Source organism: Halichoerus grypus, chromosome 7, assembly GCF_964656455.1.
Source record: "Halichoerus grypus chromosome 7, mHalGry1.hap1.1, whole genome shotgun sequence".
NCBI lineage: Eukaryota > Metazoa > Chordata > Mammalia > Carnivora > Phocidae > Halichoerus > Halichoerus grypus.
The window spans coordinates 35179906-35193743 of record NC_135718.1 but is presented as its reverse complement, the minus strand read 5'-3'; the positions used below and the strand labels follow the sequence as shown (position 1 = coordinate 35193743).

Genomic DNA, 13838 nt, shown 5'->3' with positions numbered 1-13838 from the left:
AGAAATTTAAATAGTATATGAGATACTATAGAAATGTCCTTTCTCCCCATAAATAAATTATGGAGTTTGGTGTAGTTCCAGGCACACTTTTACCAGATTCTTGTTTAACCTAACAGAATCAGTCATTCTAAAGTTCATCAGGAAGTATAAACCAGTGCTTCTGGTCAGTCACATTTTTCAGTGAGTAATCAGGGGGCATGTGCCCTGCAACGTGCTAAAATGTATCTTAAAGCTGAAGTAATTAAAATAGGTACTGACTTAAACACAGACATATGAATAAAAAGAATAGATCAGGAACAGACTGTCTAGTATGTATGAATCTATAAAGAGTATTTCAAGTTAGTGGAAGAAAAAATGATTCATTTAGCAAATACCGATTGAGCACTTAACTGTACACTGGGCACTCTTTTAGGCGCTGGGGACACAGAAGTAAAAATGAGCAAAGTTCTTTCTCATAGAGCTTATGCTCTTACGATGGTGACAGATGAAAAATAAATTCGTAGTGTTAGAAAAAAAATTAAATAGAATATTTAGATAAGAGAGCCAAGGGAAGGCTTCTTTGAGGTAGTGATTCTTGATCAAAAGGAAGTGGGAGAACTAGCCATGTGTGTATCTGGGGTAGGGTGCTTCAGAAGAAGGGAACACAGTGGAAAGATCCGGAGGAGTGGTTATGTCTGGTTGCTTGAGGGTTGCAAGAAGGCCAGTGAGGCAAGACTAGAGACAGTAGTTGGCGGTTGGCAGGGGTAATCAGTGAACTCAGAGTATAGGTGTTGGGGGGGGGGGGGGTAGGGTGTGATCTAGTCCGTTTGTTTCCAATAAATTTTACTGTGACTTTCGGTGGTAGGGATGGAAATTTAGTCCATACCCCATGTTACAGGAGATTCTCACGGCTTAAAGTGGTAAATATTAAAATTGATACCATCAGAGATGAAGAAAGATAGTTGAATAATCTCAGAGTGGGGATGGCCTTTCTTATTGTACATGTAAGAGGAAACAAAGACAAACCAAGTTGACTGTTAATATTGAAAAGTACATAGCAAAAATACCATAACTGAGGAAATATTTGCAATATATGACAGTAAGGTTTGATATCCTTAATACATGAAGAATTCATACAAATCTGTAAGACCGAGTTCATTCACCTTTCCTTAGAAAAATGAACAACAAAAAAACGAACAAAAGACATGCTTAGGAAAGTCACAAAAGGAAACAAAACTAATTATACAAAAATGGTTAATTTCTTTAGAAGAAATAAAATACTATTTTATGCTTATTAAATTGCCATATTAGTAGGGAAGAAAGGATAGTACTCATTATTGATGAGGCCATTGAAGAATGAGCACTCATATTTCTTTTGGAAATGTAAAGAGAGAGTAACTTTCTTGAAGCCCACTGTGACAGTATTTTTCAAAAAGCCTTTAAAAATGTGTATGCTGTTTGAACTAACAGGTCCACTTCTAGGAACCAGCCCTGATCATTGGGTCAAGATTCATTTATAATCACACACACAAAAAAGGAATAAACTAAAACATATGACAAAAGATTTATTGATAACTTATAATTCTTTTCTATAAAAGCATTATATTCATCCTTTAAAAATATCACATAGGATATTAAGTAGTGTAGAAATAAGTCATGGAGGGGCGCCTGGGTGGCTCAGTCGTTAAGCATCTGCCTTCGGCTCAGGTCATGAGACCAGGGTCCTGGGATCGAGCCCCATATCAGGCTCCCTGCTTGGCGGGAAGCCTGCTTCTCCCTCTCCCTCTCCCCCTGCTTGTGTTCCCCCTCTCGCTGTATCTCTCTCTGTCAAAGAAATAAATGAAATCTTAAAAAAAAAAAAAAGTAGTCATGGAATTTTTTAATGGAAATTAAAATTTTACATGGACAAAATTATTTTCCAAACAATATGTGTAGCATGATTACAGTCTTGGAAAAACATACGTACCTAGATGAAAAGACTAGAAGGATATACACCAAAATAATTATGGTAGTTATCTTTGAATGGTGGTATTTAAATGATTTTGCTTTTTTTCTTGGTGCTTTTCTGTATTTTCCAAATACTTTTATGATAAAGAGTTTTTAAGAAAAACAGTACATCAGTGAAGGTCAGCATTTTCTAAAGTTATCACATTTGAAATATATACTGTGGAAATATCTGTTTTTTATTTTAGGACATGATGAGACTGAGGACTAGCAACTCTACAAGTAGGTCCATTCAGGACAGTCACTGAACACTAGGAGGGTGATGTGCCATATTTCATGATAGTACGTGCAGCGCCATTTTACTACAGAAAGCGAACTGAAATACAAATAGAGTTCCCAGCATTTGAAAACATTTCAGTAAGATTAAACTTCATGCGTCATCATAGAACAAACACAAATCGTTACTTGGAGAAAACAAAAGCAACTGGTTTTCAGCCAAAACCAGAAGATCCGGACCACTGACAACTAAGCCATTTTACTTCCCGCTCTACCTTCATCCCAGTAGAAATCAGTGACAGATTCTTCTATATATTATGAAGGGATTCTAGAACTAGTGACTTAATTATGCAGATTCAGCAGTTCAGAATGGAGAGCATAGCGAGGAAGACAGTTGTGACAGAGGGCAAGCTGCCACTTGGGCCAGGGAGAATGGGAAGTAGCGAAGTTAGGGTAGGATGTCTGGGCAGCGGTCTCCACATCTAGCTGAGCTTCAGAAAACCCAGGGAGTTTTTTCTATAAAATGCAGATTCCTGTGCCACTCCCAGACACTCTCATTCAGAAGGAACAAAGTTTAAATAAAAACAAGTAAAATTTAAACCAAAATAGATTTAGACCATGGAAATCTTTTTTTTATATAAAGACTTTATTTATTTGAGAGAGAAAGAGAGAGCACGAGAGGGGGGAGGGTCAGAGGGAGAAGCAGACTCCCCGCTGAGCAGGGAGCCCGATGCGGGACTCGATCCCGAGACTCCAGGTTCATGACCTGAGCCGAAGGCAGACGCTTACCCGACTGAGCCACCCAGGTGCCCTAGACCGTGGAAATCTTGAGAGACTGTGACTTTTACTCCAGCCCTCAGGACTGGTGGTGGCATCACCTTACATCCTCAGCTGGAAAGGGCAAGACCTAGAAATTTTCATTCCCATCCTCCAGTTCCATCCTGAGCTAAATGGGAAAAGACGCCAACAACAAGTCTTCTCATATATAACATAGCTATGATGAGTACAGAAATGGTCGTTTCATCTCTCTCACCTGTATGAAAAAGTACACCATTTTCTGTCCTGGAGTTGTCCGTTCACCGACAACGGAGATGAAGGGGAACCGTCAGTAACAGTCTCCACTTTCTCGGTTTCATAAAAGTTGCTCCTCAGAATTTCATTTAAAAGGGAATCTGCAGCTTTCAGAAAGGGAAAAAACCATTGGTTCTCCAGACCTTTCTGACTCTGTGGTGTTTAGGTTCTAAATGATCCGGTCAAACCCGGGGGGAAACAGATACGGAGGTGGCCGCGTGGCACATGCCTCTCGTGCGCAGGGAGGACAGGCTACCTCTTCCAGAGTCCGAGCAGCCAGGGGCCACCCGAACCTTTCAGTTAGAGAAGAGTCCACTCTGAATAGGTAGTCGTATCAACGAACTATTGAGAGGAGGTAGCAACCTAAATGTTCCATGTAACAGCTACTTGTTTTTCAGGGTTTTTTAAGGACCATTGAAGTTTAAATGTTAAAACGAAAAAGGTGTCAAACTTAACTTTTAAAAAAATGTGATTTGCGAAAACTACCCCAGTTTCATTGATTCATAGCAAGAGGTCGGTTACCTTGTGAGTCAGTGGGCAGTCACAGACGGCAGCTCTGGATGGAATCCAGCCCCACAAGGTTAACAACTGATGGAATGAATGCCTTGATCCAGAGCCCAAAGCCTTCAGTCCTCCCCTGGCCCTGCCCCTCCCTACGTGTTCCATTAGTAACGTTCACCTACCCAGCTGGTGTGACATCAGTGAGCCTTTGAACTTGACCCTTGTTACATAGTACAGAAAACTTGACTGATTGTGAAAAAATGGCATTTAAAAATAATTTTAATAACCAGTCTTTACTTGTCATAATCACTAGTACCAGGAAATACTGTAAAGTATAACCCTGCATTTTAAAAATCTTTTATATATAATCTTTATTGTTTTCATATAAACACAGTCTTACTCATCATCATGTTTTTATTTTATAGTCCTACCCCATGGTATTGCAGTATCGACCAAGAATTGATTTCGGTTAGACCAAGGGGCCTAGATCCCACCGAGATGAATCCTGCACTTTGTTTACTCATCAACAGATCGCACAGTGAACGGTGTGTGGACGAGAGGGACACAACCAGATTTTCAGCATGCAAATAAGGCCATTGTCTGTCTCTAAATTGTCAGTTGCATTTATGTTGTTTCTATTAAGAGTGAACCAAGTGCCATTCTGCTACTGAACCATCCGCATAAGGTATCTGTGCCATCTCACGGTGTACAAGTCAGGGCTGAACTCAGCCTGCCGCATATCTTGCTTGCTTGTTCCGAGACTGTTCTGATGTTTGGTTACACTCGTACTATGACTCAGTCTGTGTGGTGTTGCAGTTTTCACATACTTAATATTAATTTTTGTTTAAATAGAGTACTGTACAAGAAATAATTATTGTATCTTGAAGTTATTTTGTATGGGAAAGTATTTAGAAGAGTGGTTTTTGGGCCACTGTCCTGTTCTCAGTAAGCTTTTTGTGTGCAAAGTAGTTCACTCTTGAGTGTGGAAGTCTTTGGGGAAGAATTCCAATTATTCTTATCATTAGAGCACATAATAGCTGTAGACATTTTAAGTCCTCCGGCCATGTAGTCGACCAGTTGCACAGGGAGGGCATCTTAGCCCTCCAGTTGGAACTGTGTGTGACTTCGTGGAGACCTGAAGTTCGATTCACAACCATTCAAGATGTTGACAGCTAGTCACATTTACTCTAACAAAATCAGTGCATCAGTAAGGTCAGTCTTCCGTAATGCCTTATGACAAGCACGTGCTGCTTCACGAACTGTCACTGTGTAGCCCGTTTTATGTATGCGTCATTATATTGTGGCTCCCATCTAATGAGTACAGTGTCTCTCTTTTTAAGTTGGCCTTAGGTGTGTGTCATTGTGGCATGCAGAGGGTTATGATGATTTTAAATATTAGGATTTTTAGAGCAGATAACCTTAGCTATTTTATGGATTTCAGAAGTCTCAAGGCAATTATCAATTAAAACCGTTCGTTACCTATCACATGTCCAAACCCTATGCGTAAAATAGAATAAATGCAGTGTAGTTGGTAAATATGTTAACCAAAATTAATGATTTGAGGATATTTCATTTTAGATCCTGTAGTAATCAGGGGGAAATGGGATTCTGGTTTTATACACAAATTCATTAAGGTCAGAGCTGTGATAATGTCCTTGATTTTGCAGTTTTGTTAAGTCTTCCACTCATTTTGAGATTAGTCTGCAAGTCAAAGAACGTCTTGTTACCTTAAATTATATGAAGCACTTCATTTTAAACCTTTTAAAATTTACAACTGTTTTCAAAAAACTTCTTTGGAAGTTAAGTTTTATTAATTGCTTCAAAATAAACAAGTAAACCTCTGAAACTTAGGAAAAATCTTGAAAGTTAGGAAAACTGTTTTAGAAATCTGACATGAGCACAATCTGTGTGTTACACACATAGTTTTTATACTTATACATTGTAGATGTGCTACATTTTCCAGTAAAATGTATCACGGATTAATGCCTTCTGAATCTCAAAATGCTTCTTAGACATAACATTGTACAATTCTAAAAAACACATACAAAATACAGCTAAATCTTGATGCATTTCACAACATGAAAGGCTGAAACTTCATAATTATCTCTTCAATGTGTCTTTGTTTCAAGTTGGAGTGTCTGTATTAAAGTCTTCTATTGTTTTTGTTTTGACTTTTGTGAAAAAGGTTATGGCAATGCTTTCTGAATTTCATTTTGTTAGATTGTGTTTGTGCCCGGAAGGACTCAGAGGCAGAATTTAAAAGGCAGATTTTTGTTAACTCTTTAAATGGTTAGAACAGACCATTACACTCAACCAAAAACAGAATTTACTCTCCACCTACAGAAACTATTTTGCTGTGCTGTGAAATCCAATTCCCTGACATCCCTAAGAAATTTTAAAATTATGAATCTGTCACATCTTGGTCAGTGATTAAAATAGTGTTTTACGTATGGAAGTTAATTAACTCAAAATGAATTGAGAGTGATTTTAAAAACCACAAATGAGACCTGCATGTTATTTGGGTCCCCAGCCAAAACTTACAGCTTTAAATGAGTTTTGTATACCTGATCTCTTTAAATTTGGCCTGTTGCTGCCTCATCTCATGTAATTTCACTCTTTTCCAAGGAAATATATAGGAAGCAATTATGGGATTGAGAATAGTTTTATATAAAATTGCTTTATTCAATGTTAACATGTTAACATTTTTCCTGAAATGCAATGGAATATGTGCCAAAACATGTGAAAGAAAACCTAACATAAAGAAGGGCATCAGTTACCAGTTAGGGAAAGGTACACATTTTATGATGGTCCTGAGTAATACAGTGTTACTATTAAGAACCACAGACTTCTTTGACTGCCTCTTTTGGTATATTCAACTATGATTTTCTAAGTATGGGACTACTTTCATGTCTAGCAGTACACTAATTATCCCCTAAGTCAGATTGTGGAATTTGCAAGAAACCAGATACAGAAAAAATATACAGGCAACTTCGTGGTTTTATAAGCTTAGGGTGTAATAAAACTATATAAATAACCTGTAGAAATCATCATCTGAATCTGCAAAATTGGGGAATTAAACTAAATTTTAATCTCTTGTTTCTTAAGCAAAGAACCAAAAGAACTTTACTTCCATAAAAGATTTTGTCATCTGTTTTCTCTGCCTTAGATATCAGAGATGTAAGAGGGTCAAGGAACCTGGGATATAAGGAAGGACTGTGGCCCATAGATACTTTAGCTGGAGTGATCACATACGTTAATAGAAAAATCAGAATATAGCCTTTTCTCTAGATTAGCAAAACACTTTAAAGAAGTATAAAAACATAAACTAAAAGGCTCATTGATGAGGGAATGTAAGGTCATTCCCTGCGCCTGGGGTGCAGCTACCTTGAGTGGTGTCTTTTAATTACTTTTCTAAAGGTGTAGTATTTCTTATTCATTGGAAATATGTCCCGTACGAATATGCCACATTTTATAAATGTAATGAGTTTGCTCCACTACATTATACACTCAAATTTAATCTAAATTTAAATGACTCTATAAGGTGGAAAAAAAGTGTGTTATATAATATTGTGAACTGTTTAGCTTTATTGAAATATTTAAGAGAAAGTGCCTCATTGCTAAAGTGCATTTCTGTTTAGATTTATTGCATAAATTTGGGTTATCTGTACCTGTCTCTTACGAATGGTTTTGTATCTAACTAGGCGCTCATAAGTTAGAGCAATCTCTTTTTGAAAGATTTTCATAAGAAATAGAGATCACCAAAGACATTCTACTGTTCATTAATAACCATGGTAAGAGAGACAGTTTTAACACTTTGGAGGTTGGAATTTTTTAGGTTGCAGTTTAATTTTATATAGTTAATAACGCAATAACCTTGAGTAACTGCTAAAATATCACCAAAGAAAGGCTTTAAACTGAATTTTTGTGATGAGATCAAATGTAGGTTTTTCTTGCAATAATCAGAGCACACTTCCTTTCAAATATGTCCCTTGTTTTTCCAGAACCACTTGATAGGTCTTAGGAAATCCTCAAAGGTGAGAAAGTGATCAGCACAATTGGCTTCCCCCTGGATGCAAGGGGGAGAAATGCATCCTTTGAAAAGAAAACTAAAATGAAGATTTTAAATTCTAATTTGAGAAGCTCTTTAATCCACTTCATGGAGGCCATATAAACTAAAATTATGCTTATTTAGTTCCTGGGTTCTTAATAACATAAGAAATTTTACTAAAGGCAGACTTTGGTATAAGTGCTGACCATGCTTACGTGTACAGAAAAATAATACGTTCTATTGGACTTACATCAGTAAATGCTTTTTCTTGTTTTCAAAAGCAAATTTTTCATAAAGGCCTATTTTTTTTTAAGTAACTCTTTGTCCTGTTTCTCAGTGATTACTTTATTGTGATTAGAATTTAGCCACACAGCCAAACTTGGCAAAAAGGGTCCCAGATCAAGAGCATATGCATCAAGTGAATGACTGCCCCCCCCACCGCTCATTCTCCTTGGGAGCTGATGCTGGGGCCACCCTGAAGGTAAAGCTCACACGGTGCAGTCTCTCTGACAGGCCACTGGACAAAACCTCCTTGGAGACACTCTGTTACATACTCTGGTTTATCATAAGGAATCTTCCAGCAGGCTAAGCTTTAGACCAGTAAGACGTTGGTTGTAGGAATTGCAAAAATGAATGGGTTTGCCATAACATAATGTTTTGGATCAGAAACAAAAACATGAAAATGCTCTTAATACTTTAAGAGATCTATCCCTGCACTAAGGAACGTAACATGTCTGCCAGATCTGGTCTCTGAAAAAATATTAAATATACTAGAGACTCAGAAACCCCTTTAAAAGCACAAAATAACCAACCAATTCTGGATTTACTTGATATACCTAGTTCTACATGTAGTATTTTGATGGAAAAACGTCAGATTGAAAGTTCATTAAAACGTACTTAAATATACATTACAAGGTTTTCATGGTTTTCTTTTTCTTAAAGCAAAGGCATTTTCCCAATAATTTAAAATGATTCTCTTCCTCGTGTAACGTAGTCTTCACAAATAGTGTGTTTACTCACTATCCTTACTGTATTTGCAAATAGAATTAAAATGCTTGAGCACTTCCTTTTCAGAAAGTTATGAAATTAAACTTTATTTTAAATGCTTATTCCAATATGTATACTCATTATGCCCCTTTTTCTAAGATTCAGTACTGAGACATTGTTCAGAAATGCCTTTTACTTTTAATTCTCTTTAGAGAACCAAGTGAAACAGGTGTTAAAATACCAGGTCTAGTTTTCTTCCATCCTTCAGAGCTTCGTGGAGTAAGAAACTTAGTCTAGAACAAATGAAGATTAAATACTTCCGGGCAACATAGAGAGAGTAAACAGATCATCTATCCCTAGACTTCCCCTCAGTCCACTGGAGCAGAAATTCCACACATTAGAAATGTCATGGGATCAGCCTAACATTTTGGGGGGGTCAGTTTTCTTTTGCTGTATTTTTTAGAATGGGGATGGGGGCCTAAGTGTCCTTACGAAGCTGTGGCCCACGACAAGAGCTTGTGGGAGAGCGCCCGCCTTCCACGGCGTTCCTGCATCTGGCAACACGACAGCAGGCACCCACCGGTTTTTAACAGAGTAGCCCTCACGTGACAGAACCATCCGAGAATATATTGTACAGTTACGTTGCTAATTTTCCTTTGAAATATAAAATATCTTAAGCTTTTTTTGTCAAAAGTGGTAACATCTTAATACAAATAAAAACCTTTTTGTGGTTGTAAGATTTAGCTTATAAATCATTCAAATTGAAGTGAAAGATTACAGGTCATTGTTAATGACTTAGTCTATTAAGAATATATGTATTTTTGTAAAGGAAAAGCACTTGTAGATATTTAATCAGTACAAGATATATGTCTGTTTTGCAGAAATAAAATGCTGCTTAGAGATTCTCTTTAAATATTTTTTATTTTTGTGCTCAAATGTATTTTCTGTTGATCTATGGAATGTTCTGTACAAAAGCTGTATGGTTGTACTGTTGGGCTAGATTCTTTTGTTTTTTAAAATCTGGACTTAGCCAAGTATATTTGACCATGTTAAAAATAGTATCTTTGTTATTAAATTTTTGATTGCATAATTTATTGTTGTCTGTCATCCTTAATAGTAGTTGTAGATCGCAGCCTCTATTATTTTCTACTGTAGCAAATTTTATTAAAATCTGATGAATATTTAAGATCATAGATACGCTCTCAAGATTCTTGAGCTGTTTAGTTTTTTTTGTTTGTTTTTTGTTTTTTAAAGATTTTATTTATTTATTTGACAGAGACACAGCGAGAGAGGGAACACAAGCAGGGGGAGTGGGAGAGGGAGAAGCAGGCCTCCCGCGGAGCAGGGAGCCTGATGCGGGGCTCGATCCCAGGACCCTGGGATTGTGACCTGAGCCAAAGGCAGACGCTTAACGACTGAGCCACCCAGGAGCCCCTTGAGCCATTTAGTTTTAAGACGGTAGGCTGCCCCTCAAGAAGTACTTGAGGTCTGCACACACACACACACACACACACACACACACACACACACACACACCCTCTCTCTCTTTAGAACGGTTTCTTATTTTGTTAGCTTAATCAAATCTAAATAACCCTTTGAAAGTAACTCAGTATCAAAGAAGGGCCCAAGTGAATTGAGAGACAGACTGCTTTCTTCAGCCTATTAGATAATAGTTTTGGTTTATTAATACCCCTGTGTGTTCTTGCCCTAGGAATTCTAGTTAGGCCAAAGTCAGGCATCCCAGGCCAGGAAGGTTCAGTGATTCACCTCTCTTTCCCATTGTTATTTTGGTGCCAAGCTTTGTCCGATGGTAGTGGCCAGAAACCCCAGACCTTTGAGTGAGACGTGGAAAGTAGCATCCTCTGAGCACGGTTGGACCCCTTCCTCCTTTTAGCTTCACCCCCTTCAAGGCTGTTGCAGAATGAGAACAAACAGGGAGGACTGTGCCAGGCAAGTGCTCGGAAAGGCCGACCACGCTACTTCCGGCCCGTGTCGTTGGTCTGGACTCGCTCCCATGGCCTCCCCTACCTGAGCTGCAGGCCTCAAGGAAGGCTGGATGCCCCGAGAAGAGAAAACAGGTTTGTGACCTGCTGATCAGTTTCTGCCCAACCTCCACTCGAGAAAAGAGGTCACAGTTTTTCAGTTCTTGCCAGTGTTTGGTCAACACAGGCTCCGCGCTGATCTTTTCACTAGTTTGGGCGGGGGGGGTCTTGTGCACCCACAAGGCCTGAGAAGCTCGGGCCCAGCCTCTGCCTTCTGTGTGGCCAGGGGATTTGCAGGCAGTATTTTGCTGGAAGCCACATAGAACCCCGCTGGACACCTAAACCCCTGCCATGGAATTTGGGGTGCCAGTCAGTCTCCACACAGTCAAGTGGAGAATCATGTCCAGAAAAGAGAGAAAAGCCGCAAACTATCACCACCAGCTCCTAGAGACCAAAGCCCTGCTCCTCCCACCGAGCCCAGTTCAGATCCCAGCAACTCAAGCAGACGCGTCCAGACTCTCCCTCTTCTCCTCATTCCTCATCGCAAGCGCAGGAATTGATGTTTGTCCTCCCCTTAGATCCTGGGCGCAGGGAGGGCTGCTGACGGTCATCCTTGGATGTCCTCACCCTCACGCATCTCCATCTTAACCGGCACCCATCAAACCACAGGGAACAAACCCAGATTTCAGGAAGCAGAGGCGATGCTGACAATGGTGTCCAGGTGTCACTCCCCTGCGTATAAGGACATCGGTCTTACTGGATTAGGGCCCCACCCTCATGACCTCATCCAACTGACTCACCTCTTTAAGGCCCTCTGGTCTAAGGTACTGGGGGGCTAGGATTTCAACATGACGACTTTGGGAAGACACTATTCAGTTCATGACAGAGAGCCATGTGGTGCCCCGTGGACCGGGGTTCAAAGTCAAGGTTGTTCTGTTGTGTCACTTCTGGCAGTTTACTCAACCCGGCTGAGTCTCTGTTTCCTTACGGTAAAGCGGGTGAAGCAGAGCAGCAACACCTCGCCTCCCAGGCCTGTGGCGAAATGAGATGCCCCAGGATGTGCTCAGGGCGATGCCGGGGCAACAGTGAGGGGCGACACGGCTGTCTCTTCTCCATCTGCTCGTCTGCACACCAAGCCGGTGTTGCACCGGTTCTCCCTGACAAGCTGGGAGCTAAAGCGCTGTCAGAGAACTCAAACCTTGCTTACCAAGCGCTATTCCCATCCCAGGGGCTCACAGAACTCATTCGCACTGAACACGCTAATACAGAAAGGGCCCAGCACAGGGTCAGCACGTGGCAGGCACTTCACAGATGTCTTGCCTCTCTCTCACCCCCATTTAATCAGCAGAATAAACCTATTTTAGCCCAGTTTTAATGATGTGAAAGTGAGTCTAAATAACTCACAATCACCAGAATGTATTTGGGTTTCCAGCACAGGCCTTTCTTTGTCTGAGGGCGGCCCTGCTCTCAGAAGCACCAGCTCTTTGGGTCTGAGAGCTGAGGTGTCTAGAGAAGATGGTGCTCAGGCCCTCCGGGCCCCTCCAGGCCCCCCCCAGGATGGCTCCCTTGGCGGGTAAACACTTGCTAACCAGTGTGTGCCTGAGAGGACACAGCACGTGTGTTACTCCTGTAGTCCACACACTTCTTGTGAGCACCCACTGTATTTTGAGCCGGCCCTGTGCTGGGCTCGGGGATGTAGGTGGTGAGCCAAACAGATGGCCACCCCTAACGCTAATGAAGCTTCCAGTACAGGGAAGACATAGACGTTGAACAAACACAATAAATACATAATAAAAAGAGTGGTAAGTAATCATCTAAGAATGGGAGGTCCAGACCTTTCTGAGAAAATGATGCTTAAGCCAAGACCTGAAAGATAAGCCAGAGCGATCCAGGCGAAGGGCAGGGGAAAGCATATTCCTGAGGGCAAGAACCAGCATGGAGAGCTCCGGGCAGCCCAGCCGCCGGCAGGAAGCCGGTGTGGCCAGCGACGAGTGACAAGGCAGAGAGCAAGGGGAGAGGCTTCTGGAGAAGGCGGCAGAGGTCAGGTCCCGTAGATACTTGTAGGTCCTATTTAGAAGCTTGTATTTTACTGTGAGCACAATGGAGGATTTTAAACAGGGGACTGACATCTTTTTTATATTTTAAAATTGTCACTCTGGGAGCTTTGCAGAGACTAGATCATTAAGGGTGTAGGGCCTAGAACAGAAGTGGAAACAGGCTAAAAGCCTAGAGCAGGTAAGAAAAACCGAAGGGGCCCAGGCCAGGGTCAGCGCTCCTCGAGGCGAACCTAAGCGGCCGTGGAGAAAAGGTTTCCCTACACACATCAGCCCCAGTGGGCCCAAATTCAATGTAACCCGAGTTTTCAGGTCATGGGCGAAGCCGTAGATGGGGGTGGGGAAGTCAGAGCAAGGGGGGGGGGTAAGAAGCCGTGGACCAGAAAGCATCAGCTGCCCCTCCCTCCCTCCCTCCCTTCGGACACCCCGCAGGGGGCAGGTGCCCGGAGCAGGGGCAGGGAGGGGAGTCCTGTTTGGAGCGAATGGGAGAAAGGACCCGAAAAGCCTCCGCTGCCAGCCCGGTCCAGGGCCGTCACCAGAGCCCCCACGGGACCTGCTCCCAGCCAAGCACCCAGCCTCGCCCGGTGAGGCCCCGCCTCAGCCCGGACGCCTTCTCCAGGAGCCCCCCCCCCTCCCCAGGGCTGGTCCTGCGCGCCCCTCCCCCAGGCCTTACACAGCCCTGTCCTGTCACAGGTGTCGGGGGACACAGCCAGAGCCCAGCTCGGGCTCCACTGATTACCTCAGAGGTCCAGGAGACACTGAGGCAAACGTGACATTCCACGAGCAGAACTCACGTCACTAAAACACCCACTTTGTGTTGCGCTCAGTCCCCAGTCTCCTCCACTGGATGAAAACGTCAGCAGGGACTTGCAGTCGCAGTTCAGAAATCAGAATGACCGCAAGTACATTCATCAACACTTCACTATTCGTTGCAAGATTACACTTCTTCCCTGCTCCTCACCGGGGCCTGGTTAAGGGTCACCTTCCTTCCAAAAA

The 13838-nt window shown here is 41.7% G+C and overlaps 1 protein-coding gene across 7 annotated transcripts in view; it reads left to right on the top strand.

Annotated features, from left to right (window-relative positions):
- Positions 1-9898, top strand: part of PCGF5 (polycomb group ring finger 5) — a 114865-nt gene extending 104967 nt beyond the window's left edge. For all 7 annotated transcript variants that reach the window (XM_036117151.2, XM_036117148.2, XM_078077378.1 and 4 more), the window contains one exon: positions 4197-9898. In XM_036117151.2, coding sequence (XP_035973044.1) covers positions 4197-4244 — 48 coding nt within the window. In that variant the 3' untranslated portion in view covers positions 4245-9898. The remainder of the gene's footprint in view (positions 1-4196) is intronic.
- The last annotated feature ends 3940 nt before the right edge of the window (positions 9899-13838 follow it).